Source organism: Dendropsophus ebraccatus, chromosome 8, assembly GCF_027789765.1.
Source record: "Dendropsophus ebraccatus isolate aDenEbr1 chromosome 8, aDenEbr1.pat, whole genome shotgun sequence".
NCBI lineage: Eukaryota > Metazoa > Chordata > Amphibia > Anura > Hylidae > Dendropsophus > Dendropsophus ebraccatus.
In genome coordinates, this window is record NC_091461.1 from 29,670,788 (window position 1) to 29,687,627 (window position 16,840).

Genomic DNA, 16,840 nt, shown 5'->3' on the forward strand with positions numbered 1-16,840 from the left:
CTGGTGAAGCCTGAGTAGTCTTGCCCAGCTATCAGGGTGGCTGAGGTCAAATTAAAATGAGAGAACAGAGTCATATTTAGGAAAAAAATCAGATGGCACAGTACAGAATCAGAAAAGAATGACCAGGTAGCACTGCGAGGGACAAAGCAGGAGAACAGCCAGAAACAAGTCAGAGAATATTTCTCAATACATTAGAATTAGGGAATAACTGGTATAGCTGGCACCAGATAGACACTGCACCTGGCAATGTCCAGGTAATGTAAGACTGAACTCAAGAACAAGAGGACACAATGAGAGGTTAGTTGGGGGAAAGATCAGAAGCAACGTGAGAAAATATTACTGTACTGAAAGAGTAGTAGATGCTTGGAACGAACTTCAAGCAGATGTGGTTGGTAATAACCGAATGTAAACCTGCCTGGGATAACCATATATCTATCCTAACCTAGTAAGAAAGGAAATACTAATAGGGTGGACTAGATAGACCAGGGGGGCCTTTTCTGCCGACAATCTTCTATGTTTCAATGTGCTTCTGCCACTCTGCACTATGGTTTGTCCTATCTTTCAAGCTCTAAGCCCAACGTCAGAATTTCTAGGTGGATTGGCCAATTCTTTTAGAACGTTGAACCATAGCCAGGGTGGTTATAGTGTAATATTACAGAGGAGTCATATAAGTGATTAATAATATTAATAAAGTAGCAATAAAAATAGGGAAACTCCTTAAAGTCTTCCTGAATTTTATTACCCCCCCTCCGCTTACATTCTTGTAAAAGTTTTGCTCCTTCTTGAAACTTTTCCTCCTTTCCTTATCTGTAGTAACAGGATCTGGTGAGTGATTTGAGCCTCTCCCAGCCCCTGACACAGGAGGAGCAGCCTTCCCTCTCCATAATCACAACCTGGCTCCCAGTGTCCTGAGCACCAGTCACTAACAGGACAGCCCCCGTGCACAGACCTTTATTATTTCTGGAAATAATCTCACACTTTAAGCACTCTAAGCAGCGTCTTGGGGCTTCATAAAGTCTCTTGCATAAGGAAGGGGGGGTCTACTGGAAGATGCTGAAGTTATAAGAGACAGACTTTGTGTTCATTCAGATTTTTGCCTCCTGCAAAGGAACCTTCCCCTTCTGAGGACCATTGCTGAGTGAGTTCATCTATTATAATTATAATTATATATTACTATTTTATTGCATTCTCTGCAGGTTCTAGAACTACATGCTATGTATTATATTGTGTTTAATTGCCACCAGGTTGTCACCCTATGGAATAAGCTGCAAGTAGTTCTCTTAGAGCAGGGGTAGGGAACCTTGGCTCTCCAGCTGTTGCAAAACTACAACTCCCATCATGCCTGGACAGCCAAAGCGAAGCTTTGGCTGTCCAGGCATGATGGGAGTTGTAGTTTTGCAACAGCTGGAGAGCCAAGGTTCCCTACCCCTATCTTAGTACATGTGAACTTCTGTCTTTTCCGAACTTTCCATCTTTTCACATCCATTTACAATTTTATTTCTATTCCACAGAATTATCGAGAAGAAAAGATGACGAAAAAATCAGATTTTTTGGGCTGTGTTTTGGGGGTCCTGCTTGTGCAGGGGGCTCTGGCGCGACCACCGGATGAGCAGGATTATTATCATCAAGAGATTGTATCAAGGGATCACTATTACTCATATCCGGACCCTGAGGAGGTGCAGACCCCCCTGGAGCCAGAAGGAGAAGTGGAAGTGCATCCGGAACCTATCATGGAAGTGATCCATGAGAGCCAGGATACTCGGGAAGACATCTACCCAGTGCAGAAGAAAGATAGTATCAAACCTAAGAAGATAGCTGGAAAAGAGGGGAAAACTCAGAAGCCAGGTATCTGATGTATGATCCTGAATGCAGAATAGTGCCTAGCCCCCAGAAACTGCTGCTCATCTCTCCTTGTGGTCCTGACACATAGAAGTTCTTGTCTTAGTATTTCAGGAATGTCTTGACATTCTATTGAGGATGATGAGGGTTATAATAGCAGTTTACAGTTTCAAATTAAGACCCTCACCATCTAAATAAGGCAGGGGTAGGAAACCTTGGCTCTCCGGCTGTTGCAAAACTACAACTCCCATCATGCTTGGACAGCCAAAGCTTTAGCCCAGGCATGATAGGATTTGTAGTTTTGCAACAGTTGGAGAGCCAAGGTTTCCTACCCCTGATGTAAGGAATCATGTTACCAACCGTACACATTGAATAAGTGTAACATGCTCAAACAAGAGTTATTCTTGAATATTATATACATCTAATATATATATATATATATATATATATATATATATATATATATATATAATACTGTATATTGGCTGCTATTATAATATATATTGGGGAGAGGGTGTAACAGTAAAAGTTTTTTGTATGCCCCTGCACCCCCTTAGTATTATCCCCAAATACAGTAGTTCAGTCCTGCATTATATATATATATATATATATATATATATATAAATATATATACATATATATATATATATATATATATATATATTTACACACACACACACACACACACACAGTATATATATAGGTACCATGTCTTGAAACAAACATATACTGAAACAGACAGGTGGCTGAGATGACAGAAACCACCAAGCCTGCAGTGTCTCACTGTGTCTTGCTCTGTGTATAGAATGGAAATTGCAGAAGGAGCGCAGTTCTGTGCTATACACTGTTTCTGTAACTCCCATCCTATTTCCATAATTCCAGCCACCTACCTGTCATCATGGATGTGGTGCTCCATGGCTGCCTCACCAGGTAGAATAGGGGTCAGGGGGCTACTAATACGGATATAGGTTCAGGTCTATATACATCAGAACTTGTGGGGTACCTTGTAGCTTTGTCATAGGTGTCTAAGGCTAGGCTCACATCTGCGTTTTGTAAAGTAGTGCCGGCTGGTCCAATGCATGCCGGGCACCATTGGGGCTCAATGGCTTCTATTGACTTTAAGGGGGTCTGTTAGGTCTCTGTTAAATTGACAGGGATCAACCAGACAAAATATTACTTCATGCTGCATTTTTTAATCTAGTTGTTTGGCTGGTATTCTGCGATGGTGACCCTGAACTGGGCCTCTGACGCAGATGTGAACCTAGAGCTTAAAGGAGTACCCCGGCAAAATGTTTTTTCTTTCAAATCAACTGGTGTCAGAAAGTTATATAGACTTGGAATTTACTTCTATTTAAAAATATCCAGTACTTTTCAGCTGCTGCATGTCCTGCAGGATGTGGTGTATTCTTTCCAGTCTAATACATTGCTCTCTGCTGCCTCCTCTGTCCATGTCAGGAACTGTCCAGAGCAGGAGAGGTTTTCTATGGAGATTTGCTACTGTTCTGGACAGTTTCTGTCTTGGACAGAGGTGGCAGCAGAGAGCACTGTGTCAGACTGAAAAGAATACACCACGTCCTGCAGGACATGCAGCAGCTGAAAAGTACTGGAAGACTTGAGATTTTTAAATAGAAGTAAATTCCAAGTCTATATAACTTTCTGACACCAGTTCATTTGAAAGAAAAAATATTTTGCCAGAGTACCCCTTTAAGCTTCACATGTGTGTCAGAGCAGCAGCTCATAAGTACTGGAAGTGCTCTCAAATGTACAAAAAATTTGGTGCATTTTAGACACATTTATTAAAGGCACCACAATTGGTGAAGAATATTGGTGAAACAAAAGCCAAGTTTATCTCTGCTATACCTCCAGTCTTTGTACCCTGTGCCTCCTACCCAGTGCTATAGTGCGCCCTCAGTGTTATCTATGTGATGTGCAACCCCCCCTATATATGTGGTATTACCCCCCTATATATGTGGTTCCCCCAGTGTTATCTATGTGATGTGCACCCCCACCTATATATGTGGTATGCCCCCCCATATATGTGGTTCCCCCAGTGCTTTATATGTAGTGTGCCCCCCCTCCCCCCTATATATGTGGTGTGCCCCTCCTCCCCCTATATATGTAGTGTGCCCCTCCTCCCCCTATATATGTGGTATGCCTCCCCGCTATATATGTAGTGTGCCTCCCCTCCCCCCTATATATGTAGTGTGCCCCCCCTACCGCTATATATGTGGTATGCCCCCACCCCTCTGGTATATATATAGTGTGCCCCCCCTCCCCCCCTATATATGTGATGTGGTGCACTTAATATTAATTATTCTAAGTGGAACTTTGTCCAATTTGGCGTATGTGTTACCTACACTAAAATCTGTGAAGTATTAATGTTGTGCTGTCAGAGAGTGCCAAGGATGCATCTGCTGCACACTTCAGAGAGACTGTCTTAATGAATTGCCAAGTGTGTCTAGAGGTCCAGATGGTAAAAACTCTTTACAGAATGTCTACAGAGGAGTGCTGGGAGTGTATGTAAGCTCATGTGGCCAGGGACCTGCTCCAGTTCCTCCAATGTGACTATGGTAAATTGATGACTGCACAATAAAGCATTTTCATGGTGCATGTGTGTGAAAATTAAAGCAAGGGGGTAGCCACAAGGTTCTATTGCAAAGCAAAACTGAATTAGTCAAATTTTAATATTCATGGCTCTTTGCCTGTCCTGTTAGTGGCCTCTCTGCCTGTCCTGTTAGTGTCCTCTCTGCCTGTCCTGTTAGTGGCCTCTCTGCCTGTCCTGTTAGTGGCCTCTCTGCCTATCCCGTTAGTGGCCAGACATGTAAGTGGCCTCTCTTCCTATCCCGTTAGTGGCCTGACCTGTTAGTGGCCTCTCTGCCTATCCTGTTAGTGGCCTGACCTGTTAGTAGCCTCTCTGTCTGTCCCGTTAGTGGCCTGACCTGTTAGTGGCCTCTCTGCTTATCCTGTTAGTGGCCTCTCTGCCTGTCCCGTTAGTGGCCTGACCTGTTAGTGGCCTCTCTGCTTATCCCGTTAGTGACCTTTCTGCCTGTCCTGTTAGTGGCCTCTCTGCTTATCCCGTTAGTAACCTCTCTGCCTGTCCTGTTAGTGGCCTCTCTGCTTATACCGTTAGTGGCCTCTCTGCCTGTCCCATTAGTGGCCTCTCTGCCTATCCTGTTAGTGGCCTGACCTGTTAGTGCCCTCTCTGCCTATCCTGTTAGTGGCCTGACCTGTTAGTGGCCTCTCTGCTTATCCTGTTTGTGGCCTTTCTGCCTGTCCCGTTAGTGGCCTGACCTGTTAGTGGCCTCTCTGCTTATCCCGTTAGTGACCTTTCTGCCTGTCCTGTTAGTGGCCTCTCTGCTTATACCGTTAGTGGCCTCTCTGCCTGTCCCATTAGTGGCCTCTCTGCCTATCCTGTTAGTGGCCTGACCTGTTAGTGCCCTCTCTGCCTATCCTGTTAGTGGCCTATCCTGTTAGTGGCCTCTCTGCTTATCCTGTTTGTGGCCTTTCTGCCTGTCCCGTTAGTGGCCTGACCTGTTAGTGGCCTCTCTGCTTATCCCGTTAGTAACCTCTCTGCCTGTCCTGTTAGTGGCCTCTCTGCTTATCCTGCTAGTGGCCTCTCTGCCTGTTCCGTTAGTGGCCTGTCCCATTAGTGGCCTCTTTGCCTTTCAATCATCCTCCAAAGCTCCATTCACAAACCTTTTGGTGTATGTACACATCGTTCGTTATTTACGATTGTTAGTATACTTGAGTATATGAAAGATCATTATAACGATCGTAATAACAATCGTAATTACTATCGTAACTAACGACTATAGTTCTGTGTATTATGGTGAATGATTTCAGCTCGTTCCCAAAAGTTCTTGTTTCCAACTGTTTAGCAATAATTGGAGAAAACAAAAAAAAAAAACGCATTGTCTAAAAGGACCCTTACTGTTTGGACCCTGACCAGGTGCTAGAAAGAATGCTAGAAAGACATGCATGCTGAGTAGGTTTTCTCCTGGCTCTGTGCTGTCTGACCACCACAATCCCAGAGTGTTAGTCATTGGGACTGTCTTGGTTGTATGCACAAGTAAGGAAAGAGGCACTAAGTTGTGCGCTTCTCTCCCCACTAATTCCAGCAATCGGTCAGGATCTGAACGCTCAGATCCTGTTAATATGACATTTATATATTAAAAAGGGTTGCCTAGGATAACCTGTCCCACTCTTCTGATGCTGTCAGTGTTTTGGAAACATCCAGTGACGTCCCACTCCCTCTGGAATTGGCCGGTCAGCTTAGCCAGTATAGAATCTATGCTGACTGGCCGTTTCCAGAGGGAACGGACATCACTGGATGTTTCCAAAACACTGACAGCCTGGAGAATGGGCGGCCCGAAATCCCAGGGGAGAGGAAGAGGTAAGTATGCATTATTGGCAGGATCAATAATGATCAATTTATTCCAGACATCCCCTTTAATGGTGCGTTCACACCTACAGGATCTGCAGCTGATTTTCTGCAGCAGATTTCATTTAAATAACTGAACACAGCATCAAATCTGCTGCAGATCTGCTGCAGATCCTGTAGGTGTGAACGCACCCTCAAGGTGTTATCGGGAATTAGAAAAATATGGCTACTGTCTTCCAAAAAGAGCACCACCTCTGTATGCCTCACAGCTCCGCCTGATTCCATTCATTACCAGACAACCCAGGGACTGGTGTGATGCTGTAAATAGAAGAAAGCAGCCATGTTTTTCTAACCCTATAAAACCCTTCTAAAATAATAAAATGCAAGTCAGATCAAATCTTTTACCGTGAAACTATATTTAAATTTGATCATCTTCTTCATCTTTATAACTTGATGCCTGCGGGTTGGACAGTATGTGACAGGTTCTGGAATTTTCCTTCTGTTGTATTTCGGTCTTCAGCCCAGATCGTGTAGACAGCCTTTGCAGGAATATTCTGCTTATATTGTCACTTCCACATTTATATACTAGACTGGCAGTTCAGGATATATGCCTTTATTATGTATACTTCATATACTGCCATATAGTGTTCAGTGGCAAACTGTGGATTTTTACAATATAAAGACAGACCAACTTGAAAATTGTTCTTTATCTTCACTCAATAAACGTATAGTAGTTTTGTATATGACCTACATAGAAAAATATATAAAATGTCTTCTAGAGGAGAAATTACGACTTCAAGCATTTGCCAGAAAAGGGATCCTCCACCGTAGGCCACACTCCTGTAATTTTCTTGCAAGGAATCACATCTGTGTCCAGCCATCATTTGCAGACAGGAGAGCCAGTGGTGTGTAGTAGAAGATGCTAGACAGTGTTTACGGCCACTCAATGGGACTCACCACTCCTCAGGGTCTGTCTGCCTGAGGAAAGATACTCATCTCGCCTCAGGGCAGATATAGCCCTGGCTGGTCACGCAGTACATAGATGGGCAGGGTCCACCTATGCAGAAGATACTTTTACTTAGTGTCTCTCAGCACTGGCTCATAGTATAGTGGGGGATCTGTGAAGGGACCCCTCTCTATGACATCCATATACCTTTCTAGGCCATATGAACAAAAGTCGTCTTGATAAGAAAACCCAAGTGGAGTGCTCCACTAATGTAATTGAATCCTGGATATGATTTCTGATGTATTCTGTGTCCCAGTTTGTACAGAAAAATGTAAAGATAGCTGTGAGTAATTTATCTTATGTGTGCTAGTTATGTAGAGTATGACAGTATAAATGTGCATACATTATGACTAGAGATGAGCGCAACTCCGGCATTCTCAAATCCTGGAAAACATGGATATAACCAATGGCCTATGGATGCATCCAACTTCTTCAGCTACTGGTGATCTAATGCCAAATGCTCGGGTTCGGATGGAAGCGAGCATGCTCGAGTTGCGCTCATGTCTTATTATGACCCATATTTTCATATATACTTATATAAAATAATAATAATAATAATAATAATAATAATAATAATTTGTAATATATAAACACTTTAAATTGTTCTGACTAAGGGCCCTTTTACACAGAAAGATTATCTGACAGATTATCTGCCAAAGATTTGAAGCCAAAACCAGGAATGGATTTGAAAAGAGGAGAAATCTCAGGCTTTCCTTTATTACCTGGTCTCTGTTTATAGTCCATTCCTGGCTTTGGCTTCAAATCTTTGGCAGATAATCTGTCAGATAATCTTTCCATATAAAAGGGCCCTAAAAGGCTAATAATGTTATTTTACATAAGAACTTTTTGTGTTATTCACAGATTGAGGCAGATTTACTTTATATTAAGTCATCTTACACATGGTTCTTATGGTTTCTTCCTGCTTCTAAGAAATCGTGGGGTGGGGACACCTAACATGTCAGTCCCCGAGCACTGCCAATTGAGTACATTATGTTACCATATGCGTCACTGGCACCTCATTGTCCTCCCTCTAATGATCTAAGACGTTGTAGCACATGAAGCACAGAAACATAGAAGATTGTTGGCAGAAAAAGACCACCTGGTCAATCTAGTCAGCCCTTTTAGTATTTCCCTTCTTATTATCTTAGGATAGATATATGTGTATCCCAGGCAGGTTTTACATTCAGTTTATGTGCATTTACCAACCACATCTGCTGGAAGGTTATTCCAAGTGTCTACTACTCTTTCAGTACAGTATTATTGTCTTACCTTGCTTCTGACCTTTTCCCCAATTAACCTCAGATTATGTCCCCTTGCTCTTGAGTGTAGTTTTAAAAAACAAAAAACAAAAAAAAACAAAAAAACACTTCCCTCCTGAACCTTATTTAGTCCTTTAACATACTTACAGGTTTCCATCGTTTCCTCCCTTTCTCTTCTTTCCTCCAGAGTATACAGATTCCAATTCTGAAGTCTTGCCTGATATGTTTTAGACCTCACACCCTCCATCACTTTTATAGTGACCCGTTCTATTTTATCAATATTTAAAGGGAAAATGTCAGTCTACTGCCTTAGAACTGTATCTATGTATCCGGAATAACAGAGTGGCTTGATGTTGCCCCCCTAACCCTTTCCGGCCCCTAAGCACCTTGGTTAGGCTTCTTGCCAGCCTCCCCTTTAGCTAATTCCCATTCTTTGTATAGAGCTATGTGTGACCACAAGTACAACTATTCTGCCTCATTCTTTGCACATTATCTATCAGTTTAATGCCTCTATAAACAATCCGTCAGGCCTGCTTATCGGGATAAAATTCACTCCCTGAAAATACTGGGTTCAGAATGTTAAACTCCATTGAAGCTTCTTGTCCTGGGACAGTTAATATTCCATCACTTTCCATACTCCAATCCTAGCCAGCAACTGAGCTGCAGCCAGCCGGATCGCACATGTTTTCCCTGATACACTTCACTTCTACATAAAACACCTGAATCCACTTAATGAAATACAGATGAACAAGTCAAACATTACTTACATAATCCCATCAGCGTAAGTGGACTGGTGACTGAAGAACAGTAAATCACTACAGCAATATCACCACTCAACCAACCTAGTTCCCCATGTGCAAGGATTACAGTCTAGGGCTGGGTTCACACTACATATATTTCAGTCAGTATTGTGGTCCTCATATTGCAACCAAAACCAGGAGTGGATTAAAAACACAGAAAGGATCTGTTCACACAATGTTGAAATTGAGTGGATGGCCGCCATTTAATGGCAAATATTTGCTGTTATTTTAAAACAACGGCTGTTATATTGAAATAATAATGGCAGTTATTTACTGTTATATGGCGGCCATCCACTCAATTTCAACATTGTGTGGACAGATCCTTTCTGTGTTTTTAATCCACTCCTGGTTTTGGTTGCAATACTGTATGAGGACCACAATACTGACTGAAATATACGTAGTGTAAACCCAGCCTAGAAATGTATCAGTACTGTTGATAGAGACAGGGATGGAATATTTTTTTAGTAAAATGTAGAATGGCTCCCAGTAGAGATGAGGGAACCTGGAGCATGCTCGAGTCGATCCGAACCCGAACTTTCGGCATTTGATTAGCAGTGGCTGCTGAACTTGTATAAAGCCCTAAGGCTATGTGGAAAACATGGATATGTTGGGTTTATTGTGACTATCTGCAACAATCTGAACACCTATTACAAAGAAAAAAAAGACCGCTCTTCTGCTGGGGTTCCTCTTGCTACCAAAGTTGTCTGCAGGATATATATCCATTGATATGTGCACCTCTGTTCTTGTAAGAGGTTTCTCCTGGTCATCATATGCTACGGTGTTCTCCAAATAGAAGGATAAGACTCTTCATACAGTGCACCAACAAACCTTAGACTGAGGGCCATATCTGCCTACATTCACGAGAACCTGTATTGGCTGTCATGGATGATAGTGAAAGATCTTTATCCTCTTTTTCTAATTTCATCTACTCTAGTTAACTGTTTTAGTGGTGTCTCCACATTCACATTCACATTCACACTCCACATTTTTGCTGGACAACTCGCTAACTCATATCTATCATCCAGCCTATGCACATTTCTTCTTGTGTCTTATCTGTGTGATTAGTCATCTTCTCATTGGCGTGGACCTTCGACTTGTGACTGCTTTAAGATTTGTCATTCCTGCTTCATTATCTGACCCACAGCTTTGTCTATGCTTTCATTGTCAATGTACCCACTGCCCATCGATGACTACTCAGTGGAAAACCTCGGAAACTGACTAGAGATGAGCGAACCTTGAGCACACTTTGGTTTGTCTGCACCCGAGTGCGTGCCATTTGTGGCTAAAGAAGTTGGAAGCAGCCCTAGGGAGTCCTGGAAAACATGGATACTGCCTATGGCTGTATCCATATTGTCCAGACAGCCTCAGGGCTGCATCCAGATTCTTCAGCCAACGGTAATCAAATACCATGTGCTCAGGTGCAGACAAACCAGAGGTTCACTTATCTCTAAAATTGACTAATTAAGACTAAACTTCATTGAGGGATTTCCTGCTATATCCAGTCTCCTTCTTTATTAGGAATCTCATACTTGCTACAATATTGATGATCTTTACCAAAATGTAGGTGCAAAGTATCTGTTCCTATAGAGAATTAGCCAACTCTCCCTGAGAACATTCCTCACTCTGGTTAATTTTAAGACTGTATATGCCCCCATCATACTAGCAAACTAGGTGCTATAGAAAGCCATTAATGGGTTGGAACAGTATATATATAATATACATGTACAAAAGTTACCATACAGCTTGAGATCCTGCATAAATTTCACCTACCTTGGAGAGATGCATAGGGCCCAGATGACAGGCATTGAGAAGATATATGATGTATAGAGGAGGGCTGGCGAGGTCAAAATGATGTTAACGTCGCAATAAGCATTGCTATGATTTATGTCTACAGTCATAGAAGAAATTCTTTATTTCCCTTTATGACACTAGAAGCAAACAAGTGTGGGAAGCTGTCAGCTAGATAGTCTTAAAAATTTAGACAGGTCCTTCCATATGTGTAAGGTATTGCATAATGGTGCGCTACAGATGGTGAGTGCTGCCTAAACTGGCCATTCACATTAGATACCTATTGGCCAACGACTATTTCTGCCATACTCCCTATTTACATGAACACATGGCTGAGTCTTCTTCTCCCTGCACAACCTCTTGAGTTTCTATGGAATGACTATCTATCTATCTATCTATCTATCTATCTATCTATCTATCTATCTATCTATCTATCTATCTCTCTCTCTTATCTATCCATCTCCTATCTATCTATCTATCTATCTATCTATCTATCTATCTATCTATCTATCTATCTATCTATCTATCTATATCCTATCTATCTATCTCTCTCTTATCTATCCATCTCCTATCTATCTATCTATCTATCTATCTATCTATCTATCTATCTATCTATCTATCTATCTATATCCTATCTATCTATCTCTCTCTTATCTATCCATCTCCTATCTATCTATCTATCTATCTATCTATCTATCTATCTATCTATCTATCTATATCCTATCTATCTATCTATCTCTCTCTTATCTATCCATCTCCTATCTATCTATCTATCTATCTATCTATCTATCTATCTATATCCTATCTATCTATCTCTCTCTTATCTATCCATCTCCTATCTATCTATCTATTCTCTATCTCCTATTTTTCTATCTATCTATCTATCTATCTATCTATCTATCTATCTATCTATCTCCTATCTATCTATCTATCTATCTATCTATCTATCTATCTCCTATCTATCTCCGACTATCTATCTCCTATCTATCTATCTCCTATCTATCTCCTATCTATCTATCTATCTATCTATCTATCTATCTATCTATCTATCCATCTCCTATCTATCTATCTATCTATCTATCTATCTATCTATCTATCTATCTATCCATCTCCTATCTATCTATCTATCTATTCTCTATCTCCTATCTTTCTCTCTCTCCCTCTCTCTATTATCCTATCTATCTATCTATCTATCTATCTATCTCCTATCTATTGATTATCTATCTATCTATCTATCTATCTATCTATCTATCTATCTAACAAAAAATCCACAGCAGTCGGTGATAAAGATGAAGAGTGGGTGCCAACCTCAGCACTAAGGGTCCTTCGTGCAAATGTAGCAATCCAAAAATTGAGGTAGCACTCCAAAGATAGAAATAATCAGTGATATATTTTCTCATAGGCACAGCAGCCTTTCTTAAAGCAACAATTAAATAATTTCTATTTTATTCTTTATTTTATTCATTTTTTATTTCTTTATTCTGCCCTAAATCACTTGTGGTACGGGGTAGTGTAATTGATGTTTAATATAGCGCCCCCACAGGTTGCAATGAGTGACTCTTAGGCTGGTATTACACGGAGCGATTATCGTTAGAAAAATCGTTAAATCGCTCGGATTTGAACAATAATCGTTTCATGTAATAGCAGGCAACGATTAAACGACCAACGAGAAATCGTTGATCGTTTAATATGATCCGGACCTATTTTTATCGTTTGATCATTCGCACATCGTTCGCACATCGTTCGGTGGAATAAGAATTCGCAGCTGAAGTGTACGCAATACCGACGACTAAACGACCGCAAGAACGATCATAAATAACGATCAACGTTCCATGTAATTGGGCGAACAATTTCGGGTCATTTGCCTTAGCGGTCGTTTAAGATCGTTTATCGTTAATCGTTAGTCGTCGAAAAATTGCTTGGTGTAATAGTACCCTAAGTCAGTTTTCCCTGACTGGATCGCTTCTCTGCTTAGGTGGCAGTGTTTTGTTTCCACGATCACTGCCCCTCCTGTGTTAATTGGTCTGGCTCTATGTTTTTTGGCCACAATTCACATTGGCTGGTACCTCTACTGTGGTTATCGTTTGGGCATGCCGGTATCTTGCCTCACCAGGGAAACCTATGGCAGTAGACTTCTTGCTTACTTCTGTTTTTTCAGTTTATTTATTTCTTTTATTCCATTATCTTTCTTTTTTTCATTCTCCTGTCCTCGCACGATGTTCTTCTCTCTCCCGCATGCGCAAGCTTACTGACACGCACTCAGTTGCATTGACATTAGCTTGCGTTCCACCTGCGTTCCATGTGATCTCGCAGACACAGGTTGGCTTGTTTATAATGTTACCCCTTGTCTATTGGCCGATGCATCGCATCCATCATGTGTTTCCATTTGTTACATTTACTTAATTAACTACTTTTATCTTTTACACTTGTATATCAACACTATTTCACTTTCTCACTTTCACACACCGAGTATTGGACTTGTAATCCTCCGAGATTTATTTGATGTATTTTTCACCTTTTGTAATCACTTTTTATTGTGGATTTATAATGTTTACACTAATTATTGAATTATTTCACTTGTGTATAAATACCCTGTGCTGAGGGAATGTGTTCACTTTGCTTGAAAACGGTGTTCATTGTGACACTGAAACGTTGCTGCTGTGCCTATGAGAAAATAAATCACTGATTATTTCTATCTTTGGAGTGCTACCTCAATTTTTGGATTTCTATCTATCTATCTATCTATCTATCTATCTATCTATCTCCTATCTATCTATCTATCTATCTATCTATCTATTATCTATCTATCTATCTATCTATCTATCTATCTATCTATCTATCATCCATCTCATATATGTATCTGTCTATCCCAGAAAACTTGCTGTAATGTCATTTAACCACTATATTCAGCTTGAGGCCCAGCTACATGTCTCGTAACCAGACATAATTATGGATGACAAAGCATGTGATTAGGAAGAATGAAGGTCTCCAGGCGTGTATAATATTTAACACACACATTAGCGGTTTGACTGACAGAGCTGGTATCAGCGTGTCAGCCCAATGTGATAGAAAATTTAAAAATAATATCTTCCAGGGATTAAGCAATAAAGAATTTCCGGTTTAATGACGGTTCTATAGCTGCCAACATTTTACTACAATTTACTTTAAATTTGCTCAGCTCCTGATCTTGCTCACCCATCATACAGTGCCAAGGTAAAGATATCCTGCTTTATCTGGGAAGGATCCCTGGGTTTCCTGATATAACAGCTTTGTAGTCGTGCACCTAACTAGTAATGATCGGGGATCTAGTGAGGAATGACAGAGATGACAAACCCACTTGCATCTATTATTCTAAATACATCAAAGCTTACATGTTCAGTGATGGGTAGTGTTGAGCAGATCTGTCAAAATGTTCAGGTATCGGCAATGTTATCTAAACCCAAACATTCTGCATTTTATTCCCTGCATTTGATGCTGTCCTAGAGAGTCGTGGAAAACATGGATATAGCAATTGACCATGGGCAGTATCCATGTTTTTCTAGCAGCCCTGGACAAATCCGCTCAACACTAGCCATTACTGAACATGTAAGCTTTGATGAAAATAGCCGACAGTAATTTGGAAGGAAATACCCATTTCATAGAAGTCTTAGGGAAGTCCACTGTATCACTTGGCCAGAGTCGAGAGTGGTTACAAAGAGCGTCTCTTAGGGGCCTATCCCACGGGCCGATTATCGCTCCGTGGAATAGAGAGAATGATCAGCCGATGATTGTGCCCGTGGAATACCACCCTTAGGGTATGTTCACACTGAGTAAAATGGGAGGAAATGCGTGGCGGAACTTTCCACCGTAGAATTACGCCTGCCTCAGTGTGTCATAGCATCTCTATGGGAGAGCGTGCGCTCCTCCACTGCCGCCGCTCTCCTCCACTGCCGCCGCTCTCCTCCGCTGCTGCCGCTCTCTGCTCAAACAAGGGACATGTCACTTCTTTGAGTGGAGAGCTGCGGCAGTGGAAGAGGGCGTGCTCTCCCATAGAGATGCTATTATACACTGAGACAGGCGGAATTCTGCGGAGGAAAGTTGTACTCAGTATGAACATACCCTATCATACATTACATCATGTAATAGCTGTTGTGTAATGCCTTATTTTCCCTGTAGTGGCGCTGCAGGGAAACTAAACAGTTACTGCTACATTAACAGCTGGTTGCTGGGGGGGTCCTATAGTATTGGAGTTTTATATGAAAACATTATGGAGCAGCTATGTGTTGCTTCATTACGACTCTGTATAGCTTGAAGGTTGTAAGGAGCCATGATATGTCAGTGTGTCTGTGTTTATACAGATTCTTCTCTGCAGATGTGCGTAGTATGTGACTGTTCTCAGCCTTGTTTAATACTATTATAAGCAGAAAACATTGTAATAAGTCAACGGTCTCTTTTTTCCTCAGCCAAAAACAGTAGCAAGAAGGCCGAGAAAAACAAGAAGACGTCTGAAAATTTTGCCTTTGGAACAGGCGAGGAGAAGATGACCCAAGAAGTCAGAGAAAGTGCGTGAGAATGTTTTTCTGCTACGTCTGTATCCGTAATGTCTTCCTGCCTCTGTAATATTATTGAGGGCAGGAGAGGAATCTCCAGTCTTCAGTATCTACATATACAGTCTATACACAGTCTATACAGTCTACATATACAGTGTATACACACTCTATACAGTCTACATATACAGTGTATACACACTCTATACAGTCTACATATACAGTGTATACAGTCTACATATACAGTGTATACACACTCTATACAGTCTACATTTAGAGTGTATACACACTCTATACAGTCTACATATACAGTGTATACAGTCTACATATACAGTGTATACACACTCTATACAGCCTACATATACAGTGTATACACACTCTATACAGTCTACATATACAGTGTATACAGTCTACATATACAGTGTATACACACTCTATACAGTCTACATTTACAGTGTATACAGTCTACATATACAGTGCATACACACTCTATACAGTCTACATTTACAGTGTATACAGTCTACATATACAGTGTATACACACTCTATACAGTCTACATATACAGTATATACACAGTGTATACAGTCTACATATACAGACAGTATGTACTGTATATACAGTATACATATCGGGGGAGATTTATCAAGCATGGTGTAAAGTGAAACTGGCTCAGTTGCCCCTAGCAACCAATCAGATTCCATTTTTAATTTCTTTAAATTTCTAAAGTCTGTGAGGAATGCAAAGTAAAATCTGATTGGTTGCTAGGGGCAACTGAGCCAGTTTCACTTTACACCATGCTTGATAAATCTCCCTCATAAAGTCTATATAGACAGTGTACACATACAGCCTATATACACACACATATAAAGTCTATATAGTCTACATACAAGGTCAATATATAGTCTTCAGACATACTGTTCATACAGTCTACATACACAGTATGGATATAAAATCTACATATATAATCTTCATACACATACATAATCAACGTATATAGCCGACATATATATATATATATATATATATATATATATATATATACAGGGCCGCTTTAACCAGAGGGCACATGGTGCACGTGCACCGGGCCCACTGGTTAAAGGGGCCCCCCCGAGCAGGCCGGCCGTTGCTATGTGCGACCAGTGCGGTCGCACAGGGCTCCGGCCACCAGCCTGTCATGGGGGAGCGCCATGGACGGGTAATCTACTTACCCCTCCATGGCGCCCCCTGCAGGGCCCCCCCGT

The 16,840-nt window shown here is 41.2% G+C and overlaps 1 protein-coding gene across 1 annotated transcript in view; it reads left to right on the forward strand.

The window, feature by feature from the left end:
* Window positions 1-858: 858 nt before the first annotated feature.
* Window positions 859-16,840, forward strand: part of CPXM2 (carboxypeptidase X, M14 family member 2) — a 74,426-nt gene continuing 58,444 nt past the window's right edge. Inside the window, exons 1-3 of the mRNA XM_069978956.1 lie at window positions 859-1,138; window positions 1,512-1,845; window positions 15,516-15,614. Coding sequence (XP_069835057.1) covers window positions 1,530-1,845; window positions 15,516-15,614 — 415 coding nt within the window. The 5' untranslated portion in view covers window positions 859-1,138; window positions 1,512-1,529. The remainder of the gene's footprint in view (window positions 1,139-1,511; window positions 1,846-15,515; window positions 15,615-16,840) is intronic.